The following is an 18,378-nucleotide window of genomic DNA, read 5'->3' on the forward strand; positions in this document are numbered from 1 at the left end:
TTTTAGAAAATAAATCTAATTTTACTCTGGGGAAAAAGAAATTCTCCAGAACACCAATGCATGATTAAAACCGTAACTCACAGTCATGATTTAGATGCGGTATATTTAGGAAAATGCCAAGCCTCTATGTAACTGATAGAAGAGGTCTAGCAAACAACTGCTTTACAAGTGGAGGTGCTATAAGAAAGTTAACAGAGCATAAATTCTTTAAATAAATTTCCTATCAGTGGTTGGAATGAACAAATGTGGGAATCAACTCAACCAGGAGGGCAGAGGAGAGGGAATACAAAACAATCAATCCAGACTAATTTTCAACCAGGCCTATACCCTGCCCTATCTGTATGGATTTTTAAATTATCACACCAATTAATCCTCCTTTTGTCTCAGTTACTTTGATTTGGGTTTTGTTTCTTATAGCTGAAAACATCCTGATAAAAGTAAACGTAAGCTCTAGAATCTAGCAGCCCACCCTAGTATTTGGTAACACCACAGCAGAGCATTACCAGCCCTGGATTCCTGAGGTAACATGGAACTAGAGGTATCAGGGAACTGAAGTATCTAGTGTCCTTGAAGATAAGGTCAAGGAAAATAAATTGTGGGAAACTGCCCCCTACCTCTAGTAAATATGCACCAAACAAACTCAATACTGCAGCATCTGAGACACATGGGATGGTGTCCAAAACTCTCGTCCTTAACAATTTAGTTCAACATCCAGAGTTCATGCTGTAATACGTTCCCTTTATTCCCACACCCCTTTCTCAGGAAGCTTTATGGAATTAAAAACAAACTTCTCTTTTTTCAGTCAGTCTGCTCCTATCACAAAAGACCCAGAAGACTAAGAGAGTGAAGCTTACACTATACACAGCTGATGGCACGCTGCACAGAGAAAGTCTTAAATGTAACAATACAAATTTTAGCCCATTATTTCTTGAAAAGTGAAGCTGAGCAGAGGACAGGAGCCAATTGCAAAAACTGTACAAACTGCAGACTGCAGGATTTTATGTATTTTTATTAAGTGATCATTTCCTTGAATTAATTTTTAAGGTTTCTTCCAAGAATCTATTTCCTTGTACAATTTACTTTGGGGTTGAGCTCATTACAATTTTAAAATATTTGTCCTATTTATAACAGTGTTTTCTTCTCCATCAAGTTAGACATTTTCAGGGTAACTACTATTTGTTAGGCACTGGTTAAAGGTCATGGTCATTTAGCAGTAAACAAACTTCCTGTCCTCATGGAGCTTACATTCGAGTGGATGTGGATTTTGTTGTGTGTATCATTATACTTTAGCCGAAGTCCTGACCTTACTTACCATTTTTTTTTTTGAGAAGGCATCACTCATATTTATTGATCAAATGGTTGTTAACAACAATAAAATTCTGTATAGGGGACTCAATGCACAATCATTAATCCACCCCAAGCCTAATTCTCGTCAGTCTCCAATCTTCTGAAGCATAACGAACAAGTTCTTACATGGTGAACAAGTCCTTACATAGTGAATAAGTTCTTACATGGTGAACAGTGCAAGGGCAGTCATATCACAGAAACTTTCGGTTTTGATCACGCATCATGAACTATCAACAATCAAGTCAGATATGATTATTCATTTGATTTTTATACTTGATTTATATGTGAATCCCACATTTCTCCCTTATTTTTATTTATATTTATTTATTTATTTTATTTTTATTTATTTTTAAATAAAATGCTGAAGTGGTAGGTAGATGCAAGATAAAGGTAGAAAACATAATTTAGTGCTGTAAGAGGGCAAATGTAGATGATCAGGTGTGTGCCTGTAGACTAAGTATTAATCCAAGCTAGACAAGGGCAACAAAACATCCACGGATGCAGAAGATTTCTCTCAAAACACAGGGGGTGAGGTTCTAAGCCTCACCTCTGTTGATCCCCAATTTTTCACCTGATGGCCCCCCTGCGACTGTGCCTGTCTTAGGTTGTTCCCTTACTTACCATTTTTAAGACCTCTCTCCCATATAGAGTCTATTGAACATGAAGGTTCTGATTGAAACATACTGCACCATTCTTATAGGGTTTCTCTGTTTTGCATTCTTTTGAGAAATGTGACACTTTGAGCTCTGTTGGAAACACTGGTCATATCTATACAATAGGTTTCCTCCAGTGGAATTCAGATGACTATAAAAAAAAAAACTCAGTTTACTTCTAAATTCTTAAAACACATTTTATAAACATTCTCTGCTGTGTAGGTTTTCCGATGAAAATGAGAAGTCTAAATTCTGAAGAACACTTTTACCACACTCATCATGTGTAGTGGACTTACCACCATTATGGACTCTCTGATGAACCTGAAGACATGAACTCTTACTGAAGCCCTTACCACAGTCAAAACATTTGTAGGGTTTCTCTCCTGTATGGACTCTCCGATGGGCTTGAAGATGTGAACTCTTACTGAAGCCCTTACCACAGTCAAAACATTTGTAGGGTTTCTCTCCTGTATGGACTCTCCGATGGGCTTGAAGATGTGAACTCTGACTAAAGCCCTTACCACATATGTCACATTTGTATGGTTTTTCTCCTGTGTGGACTCTCTGATGGGCCTGAAGATGGGAATTCTGGTTGAAGCTCTTATCACACACATGACATTTATATGGTTTCTCTCCAGTGTGAATTCTTTGATGGGCTTGGAGATTTGAGGCCTTACTGAAGTCCTTCCCACATACCTCACATTTATACAACTTCTCTCCAGCATAAGCTCTCTGACGGGGACCAGAGGTCTGATTAAATAGCCTGTCACATGCCTCCCATTTGTATATTTTGTCTCTGGGGTGGGCTCTCTGGTGGGCTTGAAGTTGTGATGTCTGACCGAAGCCTTTACCACACACCTCAGAATTACAGGATTTCTTTCCAGTGTTGTCTACACAGTGAGTATTAGGACCTAAGCTATGACTGGTACCCTTCCCACCCCTGTCACACCTACACATATGCCCTCCTGGGTGAGTGGGCTCATGAGTGACAGAAGGGTTCTGATTGAAGCTCTTAGCACATACCTGACCTTTATAAGGTTTCTCTCGTATGCTGACTCCAGGACAAGTTTGCAGATGAGAGCTCAGAATGAAGTCCTCACCACACTCCTCATTCCCACAGCACTTCTCTCCTGTGTGAGCACTCTGATGAATGCAAAGCTCTGAGCTGTAACTGATGCCTTTCCCACACTCACTACGTGTATGGGGCTTCTTGATTAGGTGCAATTGCTGATGAAGTTCAAGATCAAAGCCAAGGCCAAACTGTTTTCCATTCTTAATAGAAGGTTGCTCTCCTGAGTGCAGTGCACTATGCTGTACTGATTTCTTCGTGAAGTCTTTCCCACAGTTACTGTGGCAGCAAGTCCTCACACTTTTGTGTACTTTCTGATCAGCACGGTGATGAGGGGTCTTTCTCATAATACAATGATCACACTTAAACAGTTTATTTTTTACATCAATTTGCTGACAACTACTCTGATGATGCTGTGACTCTCTCAGGTACATTTTCTTCCAGAAATCCCAGATGGTCTTAATTGGAAACTCTTGTATACTATTGGAACTCTCCCCTGGAAGCTTTATTATACAGTTCTCATCCTCAGAAGCCTGAACAGATTCTCCAGAATAGCTTCCTGCCCACTCCTGACAGGAATCACCTTGTTCTGGCAATTTGGACCTCTTGTCTTGCAGATTTATTATCAAGTCTTGATTTCTGGTTAATTTCTTTATAAACTGTTCCCACATTGGCCAGCACAGAAGGTCTTCTTGTAAAAGGCACTTTAAGCCTACTTCTTGAAGAGTTTCTATCTCATTTTTATTCCTGTTTCCTGGAAGGATAAAGAAAATTCAGAGGTGAAGGTGAGGACAAATGAATGTTTGTTGAAAGATAAAGATATTTCTTGACCACATCGGGAGACCTTATTTTCAATCAGTGGAGAGTTCAGCTTGACTTTATCATTGATTTTTTTCGTGCCTTTAAAAAAAAGGAGATGATGAGTGGGCTTCTACCTACTATGTGGTAAGGAGACTCATTTTGAACTATACCAAGACTTATGTGTGAGGTCAAAATTTAAAGAAGAGGCTACAGAGAAACAAAAAGCTTTCCTAGAAAGATTTTTACAAAGGAGAAATGTTACTTCCTTGTCCATAAGAATAATGTTAGAAATTCTCTCCTCTTTTCTGCAGCAGGTATATATACAGTATAGGATCTACAAAATTGTGACTATTTGTAAGTCTCAGAATCAGGATTGCATATCTGTATATGGCCAGCAAGCCAAAAGTGGCTAGAAAAGCCTGGATCTGTCCTTCAGCATTTATAGATGGATTATCATGTGATGTCAAGAGTTCCCAAGAAGAGAAAGAGGGGATGTCCTCAGCAAAAGTGAAAAGAATGTATCTACCTCCTCTGTCCTGATAATGAACCTATGAGATGGTAACTTTATTTCTTTATTGTTTAACAGTAAGCACACCTGTTAAACAAGCTGGACTTGAGAGAATTCCCCTTCATTTCAGTGAAGTCCTAGTATATAATATTCAACTGGTGAACATTATAAGTGGAAAACGTATTCCTATAATGCACTCATCCTAGGGGAATAAAAATCCTGTAATAATTGTTAACACTTAATTTGGCTGAATTTTATGATAAACCTGAATAGCTAACATTATCTTCCAGGTTTTGTAGATATATACCTGCGCTTACCGAAAGGTACTGTGGTAGCCAGCATACAAGATGATCCCCAGTGATCCCTGCCTCCTGGTATCCATATCCCGTTGAAGTCCCCACCCACGATATAACAGAATTTATCTATGAGGCCAACAGAATATGACAGAGGTGACAGTATGTCACTTTGAAGTTTAGGTCACAAAAAAATTGTGGTTTCAAATGACTTCAACTCTCTTGGGTGTTAAGCAACTGGGGGAAACCAGCTACCATGACTTGAGGACACGAGGGAAGCCCTAGGGAGAGGCCCACTTGGCAAGGCACTGAGGTCTCCCACCAACAACTGTGAATAAGCCCATCCTGGAAGCACATCCTTCAGTCCCGCTAAACCTTCAAAGGGCTAAAGCCCTGGAATCCTTAACAGCAGCTTTATGAGATCCTGGGCCAGAGCCACCCAGCCAAGCTGCCCCCAGATTCCTGATTCACAGAAACTGTAATGTTTATTCCTTTAAGTTGCTGAGGTTGAGTGATTTGTTATACAGCAATAGAGAACTAATACAAGGACCAGAGAAATTACACTTAGGTTAGATGTTCATCAGAAGATTAACAGCGTTCTGAAACAATCCTTCAAGCACCCTGGTTTATTTTCTGCTGGCGAGTGGTCTCAGGAGGAGTAAGGACAGTGAGATACTTGGCACCATTCGTTGTAAGCTTTTGTTTGTAAGAATCATTAAAGGAGATGAAACCCTTTAGTCTGTGCTTCTGTACAGTGAATACTGGCCTCAAGGATGTTCTTTATAGACAGAGCACGGCACCTAGATACAAAAATGCTGGGATATTCTGATGTTTGCCAAAAAATCTTTAAATAAGAGCAATGAGAGCAGGCTTCTGTGATGAGGCAGGGGGCCAGGAGGATGTAAGGGGTAAGAACCTCCCGGGCAGACGGAAGGGCAAGTGAAAGGCCTTGAAATAGAAGCACATTCCGCTCGTCCACAAAATAGAAAGCTGTCCCACGCAGAGAAGGGGCTGCGCACAGGGCAGGAAGAAGGCATCAATCCGGAGGCGGGTGGCGGCTCGATCCTGTGGGACCCGGAAGGCCACCACGAGGGTTCTGGATCGTATTGAGTGAGACGGGAAGTCACAGAAGAGTGAAAAAAGTTGCGACATGGGCTGACCTACGCAATCCGGGTGACTTGTGGAGAACAGACTGGAGGAAGGCGGAAGCAGGGAGGCTGAGGCGCGAGAAAGCCGCCGCAGCAGGGCAGGGCACTAGGGGACAGCGCTGCCTGCGGGGGGTGGAGGGCGGGAGGGGGGCCCAGGGCCGCAGGCCTCTCACCTGAACTCCCGGCTTGGGTTTCTGACTCTGTCATCCAAAGCTTCTCTTCTCTCCCCAGCTGCAATATCATGTCTAATTGGAAGGGTTCATATCCTATGAAAAAGAAATGGCACATATATAAAGTGAGTATGTTAAAGGCGAAGCTTTTCATTCTAATACTACAATTTTCATGCTTTTTAAGTAGTATTTTTCCCAATTCTGATCATGACCTGTTGTAATAAGCACCTTTTATGCTGTGACCCAGTGCACATATACATAGACGTGTATCCCTGCATCAAGTGATTGAGTGATGTGATCCTAGACATTGCCTACTTTCATCACATCTCCTTTCCTGGTTTTTAATCACAATTTTTTGTTGCACTGTGCGCAGTTCCTCACAAGGAGCTATACTATTTCTGTCCTATTTCATGAAACACAATAATGATGTAACTCACCAAGTGATTTTAAACCCCACTAAGACGTCTCAACTGTAATTAAAAAAAAAAAAAAAAACAGACAAGGTATAGGCAAGGTGTCCCACAGGAATCAGAAATTCAGACCCCCAGGTTTGAGGAAGTGTTTCAAGAGCCCCGAGGTCTTAAACATCTGAGACCAAGACACGCCAAGGAGCTGACGTTGAGTTAGAGAGGGAGCCCGTCCTCACCCACAGAGACCAGGTTCCGGAAGTTCTCCAGCATCACGTCTCGGTACAGCTGCCTCTCGGGGGGGTCCAGCAGCCGGAGCTCCTCCTTGCTGAAGACCACAGCCACGTCCTCGAAGGTCACTGCCTCCTATAACATCAAGCACACACAACCTCAATCTTATGACCAATGGCCTCTGGAGAGGGGCAGCCCTGAGTGGAGAGGCGGAGAGGATGGGTGGGAAGGAAGCTGTTCCGGATGCTGAGGGCCTTGATTCCATCTTATGTAGTTTCCTCCTTTTCTCCACTCCCCATGTCACTTCCATATACTAAGTTTCTACAGTCATATCAAAAGTACATGCAATTAAAAAATAATCCTAGTGTACTTAACTTGGTGTCATTTGTGAATATTCCCACAGTAAGTGCCCTAGAACTATATGTCTTGAGTCATGGGTTATACACATTTTATAATTTGACTGATACTACCAAACTGTCCCAGAAATGGTAGGTCAGTTTCGTCCCAAAGGAGTCTGAACATTTTGGTCTCTCTGTTCTTACTCATACATTCACTAAGTCTGGGTAATGTCACTTTGTTACAATGTGACGACCCAACAGGCCTTCAATCACCCTCCCTGTGGAGTTATGCAATGGCTCCTCTGTGCTCTCAAGGCACATGCCACCTATCTATGATTCAAAGAGCCCATGTGTACAGTCTCTCATGCCAGAATGTCTGTTTGTTTATTAAGTGTATTTATTTTACTGATGTATCATTAATATACAATCTTACATTGGTTTCAAGTATACAACACAGTGGTTCAACAGTTATACACATTATTAGATACTCAGCCCAACTAGTGCAGTTACTATCTGACAACATAGGACGAGGTTACAGAACTTCTGGCTATATTCTCCTTGCTGCACTTCCATCCCCATGACCAACTTATATTATGATAAAGATTTTTGTGCCTCTTTATTGCCCTCACGCCACCTCTCCCCCACGGTAACCACCAGTTGCTTCTCAGTGTCTATGAGTCTACTGCTGCTGTGCTTCAGTTTAAATCCCAAAGTTCTGTGCCTTACAAGCTGCATGACCTTATCCAGGCAAAACCCTGAATCTATTTCCTCATCTGTACGATGGTACCCATATCAGAATGTTCTTATGCATATAAACCAATATGTACAAAGTTCTTAGAACTGTACTAATTCAGTAGCCATTAGGTACATGTGACTATGTAAGTTTAAATTACAAGATAGATAAAACAAAAAATTCACTCCCTCAGTTGCACTAGCCACATTTCAAGTGCTCAAGAGCCACGGGTAGCTAGAGTCTACCATCTTGGGCAGCCCAATATACAACATTTCCATCATCAGAGAAGTTCTACTGGACAGTGCTTAGAACCTGGTACACAGTAGGTCCTCAATGAATATTAGCTATTATTAATAGAATTATGATTGGTAAGTATATGATTACCCTTTCTTTTGATTAATGTTTGCATGGTATATCTTTTTCATTCTTTTAATGTCATCTTGCCTATATTTTTTGAATAAGTTTCTTATAGGCTGTACATAGTTGGGTTATATTTGTTAACCCATAATACCAATCTCTGTATTTTAATTGACAAATTTGGACCATTTATACCTAGAGTTATTCTTATGTTAGGACTTAGTCTTGTCATTTTATTTTCCCCCCACTTTTTTTTTTTTTTTGGTTTCTGGTTTCCCCCCTGCTTTCCTGTGTGTTACTTGGACATTTCTGGAACTACTCTTTGATGTTTTTATAGTATCTTTGAGTATATCTCTTTGTACAGCTTTTATAGTCGTTGCTGTAGGTATTACACTATAAGCATGTCACTTGCCAGTCTACTGCTGTCAGTATGTTACCAGTTTGAATGAAATGTAAAAGTATTACCTACCCTTGTCTCTTTAACCTATTTATAACTGCCTTAAATATTTCTTCTACATACATTTAGAACTACATCAATGTTATGTATGATTTTTTCAACTGTCAAACATAACAGAAAACCTGAGGAGAAAGACAGTCTATTATATTTATCCCTGTTTTTACCTATTCCATTGTTCTTTCTTCCTTCCTTCCTGAAATCCCAAGCCTTTTTCAATTTTCTTTCCTTTTTGATTGGAGAACTTCCTTTAGCTATTTTTTTAGAGCAGCTCTGCTGGTGCCAAATACATTCAGTTTCCTTCAACTAAGAATGTCTTGATTTCCCTTCATCCCTGAAGGATATTCTTACCGGCTCCAGAATTCTGAGTTGACAGGTTTTCCTTTCAGCACTTAAAAAATAGTGTGCTACTTCTTTCTGGCCTCCAGGGTTTCTGATAAGAAATCTACCTCTCATTTGAATGGTTTTCCCCTTACAGTTATCATTTCTGATTACTTTCAAAATGTTTTTTCTTTCTAACTAACTTTCAGAAGCTTAACTATAACATGAGTTGATGGATTTTTTTGGATTTATCCTGCTTGGCGTTCACTCAGTGTCTTGAATCTATACGTTTATGTCTTCTGCAACATTTGGGAAAATTTCAACCATATTTCTCCAAATAATTCTTCAGTCCTAACCTCTTGCTCTTTTCCTCCTGGGAACCCGAAGACATAAACGTTAGATATTTTGTTATAGTCACGTGAGTCTATGAGGTTGTTTGGTTTAATCTCTCTCTTTCTCTCTCTCTTTTTTTTTGTATTCAAGTTCTTTCCTCTGTCCCTTCATTCTACTGTTGAGCCCATCCACTGAGTTTTTTATTTCATTTACTGTATTTTTCAGGTCTAAAATTTCTACTTGGTTCTTCTTTATGGCTTCTATTTCTTTGCTAAGATTTTCTATTTTTTCATTTATTTCCAGCATGTCTATAATTGCTTACTGTAATATTTTTATGATAGCTACTTTAAAATCCATAGCAAAATAGTTGAACAAAAGAAGATACACAACAAAATTCAACATCTATTCATGATAAAAACTCTCAGCAAAATGGGCATAGAGGGCAAGTACCTCAACATAATAAAGGCCATATATGATAAACCCACAGCCAACATCATACTGAACAGCGAGAAGCTGAAAGCTTTTCCTCTGAGATTGGGAACAAGACAGGGATGCCCACTCTCCCCACTGTTATTCAACATAGTACTGGAGGTCCTAGCCACAGCAATCACACAAAACAAAGAAATACAAGGAATCCAGATTGGTAAAGAAGAAGTTAAACTGTCACTATTTGCAGATGACATAATATTGTACATAAAAAGCCCTAAATACTCCACTCCAAAACTACTAGAAATAATATTGGAATACAGCAAAGTTGCAGGATACAAAATTAACACACAGAAATCTGTGGCTTTCCTGTACACTAACAATGAACTAATAGAAAGAGAAATCAGGAAAACAATTCCATTCACAATTGCATCAAAAAGAATAAGACACCTAGGAATAAACCTAACCAAAGAAGTGAAAGACCTATACCCTGAAAACTATAAGACACTCTTAAGAGAAGTTAAAGAGGACACTAACAAATGGAAACTCATCCCATGCTTTTGGCTAGGAAGAATTAATATTGTCAAAATGGCCATCCTGCCCAAAGCAATATACAGATTTGATGCAATCCCTATCAAATGACCAACAACATTCTTCAACGAACTGGAACAAATAGTTCAAAAATCCATATGGAAACACCAAAGACCCCGAATAGCCAAAGCAATCTTGAGAAAGAAGAATAAAGTGGCGGGGATCTCACTCCCTAACTTCAAGCTCTACTACAAAGCCATAGTAATAAAGGCAATTTGGTACTGGCACAAGAACAGAGCCACAGACCAGTGGAACAGATTAGAGACTCCAGACATTAACCCAAACATATATGGTCAATTAATATTCGATAAAGGAGCTATGGACATACAATGGGGAAATGACAGTCTCTTCAACAGATGGTGCTGGCAGAACTGGACAGCTACATGTAAGAGAATGAAACTGGATCACAGTCTAACCCCATACACAAAAGTAAATTCAAAATGGATCAAAGACCTGAATGTAAGTCATGAAACCATAAAACTCTTAGAAAAAAACATAGGCAAAAATCTCTTGGATGTGAACATTAGCGACTTCTTCATGAATATATCTCCCCGGGCAAGGAAAACAAAAGCAAAAATGAACAAGTGGGACTATATCAAGCTGAAAAGCTTCTGTACAGCAAAGGACACCATCAACAGAACAAAAAGGTACTCTACAGTATGGGAGAATATTTTCATAAATGACAGATCCGATAAAGGCTTGACATCCAAAATATATAAAGAGCTCACGCTCCTCAACAAACAAAAAGCAAATAATCCAATTAAAAAATGGGCAGAGGAGCTGAACAGACACTTCTCCAAAGAAGAAATTCAGATGGCCAACAGACACATGAAAAGATGCTCCACATTGCTAGTTATCAGAGAAATGCAAATTAAAACCACAGTGAGATATCACCTCACACCAGTAAGGATGGCCACCATCCAAAAGACAACAACAAATGTTGGCGAGGTTGTGGAGAAAGGGGAACCATCCTACACTGCTGGTGGGAATGTAAATTAGTTCAACCATTGTGGAAAGCAGTATGTAGGTTCCTCAAAATGCTCAAAATAGACTTACCATTTGACCCAGGAATTCCACTTCTAGGAATTTACCCTAAGGATGCAGCACTCCAGTTTGAAAAAGACAGATGCACCCCTATGTTTATGGCAGCACTATTTACAATAGCCAAGAAATGGAAGCAACCTAAGTGTCCATCAGTAGATGAATGGATAAAGAAGATGTGGTACATATACGCAATGGCATATTATTCAGCCATAAGAAGAAAACAAATCCTACAATTTGCAACAACATGGATGGAGCTAGAGGGTATTATGCTCAGTGAAATAAGCCAAGCGGAGAAAAACAAATACCAAAGGATTTCATTCATCTGTGGAGTATAAGAACAAAAGAAAAACTGAAGGAACAAAACAGCAGCAGAATCACAGAACCCAAGAATGGACTAACAGTTACCAAAGGGTAAGAGACTGGGAAGAATGGGAGGGTAGGGAGGGATAAGGGTGGGGAAGAAGAAAGGAGGTATTATGATTAGCATGTATAATGTAGGGGGTGGGGGAAAGGGGAGGGCTTTGCAACACAGAGAAGACAAGTAGTGATTCTACAACATCTTACTATGCTGATGGACAGTGACTGTAATGGAGTTTGTGGGGGGGACTTGGGGTAGGGGAGAGCCTAGTAAACATAATGTTCTTCAAAAAAATTAAAATTAATTAATTAATTAATTAAAAAAAAAAGAAGATACACAAATGGCCAAAAAGCAGAAGAAAAGATGTTCCACATCCTTAGGCATCAGGAAAATGCAAACTAAAACCACAATGACATGTCATTACACTTCTGTCATTAGAGTGGCTAAAATTTAAGACTGAACATATCAAATGTTGGAAAGGATGTGGAGCTCACTGGAACTCTAACACATTGCTGGTGAGAATGTAAAATGTACAACTATATGGAAAATGATTTGGCAACTTCTTAAAAAGTTAACCAGAGATTCTCCTCTGAGGTATTTATCCAAAAAAAAAAAGAAAAAAAAATCTGTGCTCTTTCAAAATCTAGTATACTTCTAGAAGTTGATTTAAAACACCCAAAAACTAGGAACAACTCAGATGTCCATCAGCAGGTGAGTAGATAACCAAATGGTGGTACACCCATATAATGAAATACTATGCAGCAATAAAAAGGCACAAACTGTTGATATGTAACAAAAATGTTATGATAAACAAATGAAGCCAGACACAAAAAGGGTACATACTGTATAATTCCAGTTACATGAAACTCAAGAAAAGATTAATCTGTAGTGATATAGAGTAAACCAGTTGTTGCCTATAGCTAAGGGTGTGGGATTGGGGTTAAAACTGGGAAGGGCAAAGGGAACACTCTGTGGTGATGGAAATGGTCAATGTCCAGATTGTGGCAGTGGTCACAAGGGCATCTCTATTTGTCAAAACCGATGAAATGCATTTATTATATGTAAATTACAACTAAAAAATGATTTTAAAAGACACAATTACAAACCACTGAATGGAAAACCACAGAATAGAAAAAATTCTTCACAACATGTATATCTGACAAAAGACTTGAACTCAGAATATACAAAGAACTCCTTCATTAACAATAAAAAGAAGCCAACTTTTAAAATGAGCAAATGACTTCCAGAAATTTTTCATGGAAGGTATACTAATAGTGCAAAAGCATACGAAGAAGCATTCAACATCATTTACCATGAGGAAATACAAATTATAATCACAATAAGATATCCCATTTCATTAGAATGGCTAAAATAAAAAAGAGCTACATCACCAAATGAAAGCAAAGATGTACAGCAACTGAAACTCATACACTGCTGGGAGGACTGTAAAACGGTACAACCACTTTGGAAAATAGTTTATATTTATATCTACCCTACAAACTCAGCTTTTTCACTCCTAGATGTTTACCCAAGAGACTATGAAAACATATGTTCACAAGACCTGCACAAGGATGCTCACAGGAGCTGTATATATAACAATCAAAAGATGCAAAACAACCCGTGTCCTTCAAAAGGAAATTTTGTTTACTCTCCAGAAGGATAAACAAACTGTAATATATTCATAAAATAGAATACAATTCAGCAATAAAAAGGAATGAATTACTGATATATACAGCAACATAAATCAATCTCGAAAATATTATGCTGAGAGATAGAAGCCAGACATAAGAGTACATGCTGTATGATTTCACTAATTATATTTAATTTGATGACAAGTAAACCTAATCATATGGTGACAGATCAGAACAGTAGATGCCTCCCATGGTGTCTCACCAGAGGTTTCCAACTGTGGGCAAGTTTGCTCTGGACTCAATGAGACCGAATAATGGCAACAGAACGTTGGGGGTAAAAGGTCTCATGCCAAACTTTATTCTCATGATGGCAGGTCAAGCTCTAGAATCACATCTATATCGCCAGCCTGCAATCTGTCTCTGCCTTTGCCTCCACAACCCGCCAAGAGCACTGGGGGGAGGTCTTTATAGACAATAACGGCTCATTGCCAACACGTCTGTAAGCATGCGCCTGTGCAGTTGGCCAATCATTACACCATTGCATGTGTGCAGTGGGCAAGTAGATTAGGGTCAGGAGAGGGTCCTGGCCATGGAAACTTCCATTGTCCCTACACATGGGTAGGAGACTGACTTGAATAAGACATGAGAGAACTCTGGGGGGTAATGTGAATTACTACACAACTTTCAAAATGAGGTATACAACTGTCACTGATCTGACCCAAGAGCTATGTAAATCCTGTAAGTAATTGTATTTAATTTTTTAAGGCCCCATGCCAAAGTGTCAGAAATCAAAATTTATTCAGAAGCAGAGCAGCATGTATACTTATTTGTGGCTTCTGAAATATTAGGCAAACAATAGAAAATATCTGAGACAAGTACATAAAAGACTGATGAATGATAAAAACTCAAGTACATGAAGTAAAAAACATTGAAAATTGTACATAAAATGAGTGTAATTATATAAAATACAGCATGGGGAAAACAGCTGGTTTATAAGCAGTGCAGTAATAAGGGGTTTTAATTTTTTTGATATCTCTGAATTTCTGCACTGTTATCTGCGGAATGGAGACGATGATAAAATAAAAATAAACTAAAACAAAAGCTAAAAACAAAAATTGAACCAATAAAAAAAGCAAGTGATTGGCACCTGATGAACACCTGCTTTCTTCCTTCCTCTTACCCAGGGAAGAGAGAACAGACACATCTAATTTTTGAGATGAGATAAAATTTTATCTCTCTAATTTTAAGAGAAAAATCGAAACTCAACTCACCTGAAGCTCGGTCATTTTCTCCTGCTCTTTCTGGGGAAGGGCCAAGGCCTGGCAATGCAGAGCTGGCAAAGAGGAAAAGCCATGAGAGGTAGGCCCTGAACCACATGGCTGCTCTGCGTGAATCTTAAAAAGTGACCCCTCCTTCCGCACACAGCACTAGCCCCTCAGCCAGGGACCCTCGTGCAGTGAAGCACCTGCCCATCTCTCGGCAGCAAGGCTAACACAAGGGTCCCCTGAGGTCAGCACTCTCACGGTGGGTACAGTGGGAAATGAAAGACCGTGGAATTCATTGGATAGAAGAGTGAACTCTGAGGCCCAAAGGTCTGGGGCCAAATGCTGGTACTGCTACGAATTAGCCTTTTTGTGCCTCCAATCCGTCACCTGCAAAATGAGAATAATAGTGCTTCCCTTGTGAGGGACAAGTTGTAAGGGAAACCCTTACAACTGATTTCCCCACAGCTGCAGAAAAGCAGGTGGTATTATACATCATAAGCGTGTCTTTGCAAGTCTTTTGCCATCTATGCCAATAAAGGAGTCTTCCATAACGTCCAGATTTCAGACTGTACAATGCTCTGTCTTAAGAAATTCACCTATATTTCTGGGAAGTCCATAATTCTGATTGGCTGTTTACTTATTTGTTGTCCTGTAATGATATTTGACATCAGCACCTGGTTTTGTAAAAGATATAGATGCTTGTGAATTTTCTTCATTTAGCCTGAAGTCTCAATGGTACATCTCCCTTCCCACGCTCACTGTAGTAAAGAAAAGCTAGTTAAAATTATGACTGCTAGTTTTTTTCATTTGAAACAAAAGTTTGACAGACTGTCTCACTTAAATGAATAATACTGTAGTAGTAACAACAGATCCTAACTTACAAATAGCTCTGGGATTAAATGAGCAAGTCCAGTAACCCTGGCTAGGCAAATCCGTGGATACAGAGACTAGCGGTTGCCAGGGGCTGGAAGAGCGGGGAGCGAGGGGTGAAGTCTTTCTTTTTGGTGTGATAAAAATGTTCTGGAACCACACAATGGTGAGTTGTACAACCTTGCGATTATATTAAAAACCAGGAAGTGAATACTCTGAAAGGGTGAATCAGATGATGTGTGAATTGCATCTCAGGTTTAAAAATAAGGGAAAAAGCAAGCCTTGGCTCAGTGCCTGGCACCCTGTATAAACTCGAAGTGATAACTTGATGATGGATGAGGAAGCTGAGGATTCATGAAATCAGGTTACTGAAGGTCACAGCGCTGCTGAGGCGAGACTGCCTGCCTCCAGAGCTGGTGCTCTTAATCTAGTCTCCGTGTAAAAAATACGCCTACATAGAAACTAAAGAGAAATACACTAACATGTTTACAATTATCAAATACTCCCTGGGATTATGAATAATTTTTGGTTTTCCTCATCTATTTCACAAATTTTCTGATGAGCACGAGTCACACCTATAATCAGAATATGAACATGTCATATAAAATAACAAGAAATTAAATAAGTAGGTCCTTGAAGCTCTCCAATTATTACCAAATTACCCTCCCTCCTTCAGTCAGAGAGATTACCATTTTAAGGCTGAAGGAGCCTACGGCATAAAGGTCAAGAACCCAGGATGTCTGGGTTCAAATTCTCGGTTCTGTCTCTGTCCCACTGTTTGTCTTTGGGAAAAACAACAAATTCTTCACCTATCAATGTTCTCATCTGTAAAATGCAGATAGTAAGAGTATCTTTGTCTGTTATGAGGGTTAAGCTAATTAATGCATATATAATCTATAGAAGAGTATTTGGTACTCAACATGTGAACAATTATTATTCATTCATCAACACATGTCTCATTCAACCTCCCGTTTATTCTATAACTATTTGAACAGTAGAGAAAATCTGCTAATGAGTGAAGGAAGTCTGTTCCCCAAATAAGAGCAAAAATTATCACAGCATATTCAGTTCCATCACGCTGGGATAATGTTACCAGGAGCCAGGGTGTCACTCCCTCCTCTCTGCACCCTCCAAGATAAGTAAGGGAGGAGAAAGGAAAGGAGGCTGGGAGATACAACCACAACTGTGCCTCTGGTCCAAGATAAATCACGGTGGACATCCCCTGGCACAAGCTGGTGGGGAGACCCACTCCTTCCTTTAAAAAAATGGGGGTGGGGGGCGTGGGGCTTCCCGCGCGGGTCAGAGAAGGGCCAGCGGCGCTGCAGGGAGCTCAGAACCCACCAATGGTTCAGAGGCTTTCAGGGTCTGAGCACTTCTGGAAAGACTGCTAACACCCGGCCACCTCTTAGCGTGCGCCAGGACCGGCGCTAAGAGTTAGTACACTTATTTCACGTAAATCTCACAACACGCCTACTAGGGAGGTACTACTATTAACGCCACTTTACAGAGGACAAGCAGAGAAATTAAACACCGCTACGAAGATTACTTCGCTGGAAGGCGGCAGAGCGCGCAAAACGCGGGGCGGACGGGGAGGCGAGGGAAGCGTGGCTCGCGGCGGACCCTCAGACCTGGAGATCACGAGCCCACCCGCCCCGCCTCCGGGACGCGCGAACCGCCCGGAACGTAAAAGGTGGCGTAAACCGCCACCCTGCCCTCTGCGGCTTCTAGCTCCCCAGTGCGAGGGAGGAACTTGCGGGTCCCAATCCCGGGAGAACTCAACAAACACCCAGGCGCTCGCCACACTCACCTCCCATAGGGGTCCTGACGCGGCCTCGTCTGCCTCGAGCGGAAGTGTCCGGACTGCGCGCGGCTCCGGAACCACACTTCCCAGAATCCCCAGCAGAAAAGGGCTGCACTCCTCCCTTGCAGAGCGGAAGTGGATCTGTTTACCCGGCTCTCCTAAATTGCACTTCCCAGAATCCTCGGCAAGACAGCCTTTGTACCATTTGTCACTTTTTTTTTTTTGGTATCTTTAATCTACAATTACATGAGGAACATTACGTTTACTAGGTTCCCCCCTTCAGCAAGTCCCCCCAACAACTCCCATTACAGTCACTGTCCATCAGCGCAGTAAGATGCTGTAGAATCACTACTTGTCTTCTCCATTTGTCACTTTTTGAATCTATTTTAATGAGTAGTGTAAGATGGTAAGGTTCAGTCAGTTCTCAGGCGCTGTTGGCGTTTGACATTTCTTTTTTCTTTTCCTTCACCCCTTAAAAAAAAGTTTTTAATTACAGTACTAATAAGGGTGACTGAAAAGTAAATGTGGCTGTATAGGAGAGAAAAGCGAATAAAAGATCTCAAACTTGAGTTGATGCTATTGCGCCTTGGCGCATCTAGACCTCTGACAATATTTACCTGGCCATGAGCTTTTCTAAGACGCTAAGGACTCACAAGAAGGAAAAGTAACTTCTGACGAAGCCACAAAACAAGTTTCCCACTTCTGTTGGTTTTAATCGCTCATTTTGAAATGTAGGGTTTTCTGGCAAATGAAAAGTAGCACTGGCAAGGAAGTGAAGGAAATAATTGTAATTTGAAAGAGAAAAGCCTGGAATATATCTTGAAAATGTTTCTTCCTTTAGTTCATCTTCAACATCTCATCTATACCCAAGCCTGCTCTTGACATCATAAGTACAATGGAATGTTTTATTTTTCTACAAGGTGATTGAAATCAACAAGCCATGATTATTCAAAAGCAGGTGTGGAAGTGGGGCATCCTGCTCATATAGCCATAGTAAATTCAACTGTTTTATTTTCAGCTTTATTGAGGTATAATAAAGCTACAGGTATATTGACAAAATTGTAATATAGTCAAAATGTATATGATGAATTGATACACACACACTTTGTGAAAGGATTCCCATAATCAAATTAACACATCCATCATCTCTGTTAACTTCCCCACTTCCCTTGGTGAGAACCTCTAAGATCTGCTCTTTTAGGAAATTTTGATTATAAAATAACAGGACT

The 18,378-nt window shown here is 40.3% G+C and overlaps 1 protein-coding gene across 1 annotated transcript; it reads right to left on the reverse strand.

Moving 5' to 3' along the window:
- Positions 1-991: 991 nt before the first annotated feature.
- ZNF233 (zinc finger protein 233) lies at positions 992-17,213 on the reverse strand. Its single transcript, XM_036918245.2, has 5 exons — positions 17,156-17,213; positions 14,485-14,546; positions 6,636-6,762; positions 5,993-6,085; positions 992-3,823 (listed from the first exon to the last, which is right to left on the reverse strand). Exons 1-5 carry the CDS (start codon positions 17,160-17,162, stop codon positions 2,199-2,201), a joined length of 1,914 nt encoding a protein of 637 aa, XP_036774140.2. The 5' UTR covers positions 17,163-17,213; the 3' UTR covers positions 992-2,198.
- Between the last annotated feature and the right edge of the window lie 1,165 nt (positions 17,214-18,378).

This window comes from Manis pentadactyla, chromosome 15, assembly GCF_030020395.1.
Source record: "Manis pentadactyla isolate mManPen7 chromosome 15, mManPen7.hap1, whole genome shotgun sequence".
In the NCBI taxonomy this organism is placed as follows: Eukaryota; Metazoa; Chordata; class Mammalia; order Pholidota; family Manidae; genus Manis; species Manis pentadactyla.

What these genes read in the sequence shown, in the direction of transcription:
- ZNF233 (XM_036918245.2), bottom strand. An exon ending in CCGGAACCTGGTCTCTGTGG is followed by an intron (nt 6,086 to 6,635) that starts GTGAGGACGGGC and finishes TCTTTTTCATAG; the next exon opens with GATATGAACCCTTCCAATTA. An exon ending in AACCCAAGCCGGGAGTTCAG is followed by an intron (nt 3,824 to 5,992) that starts GTGAGAGGCCTG and finishes TTATCCTTCCAG; the next exon opens with GAAACAGGAATAAAAATGAG.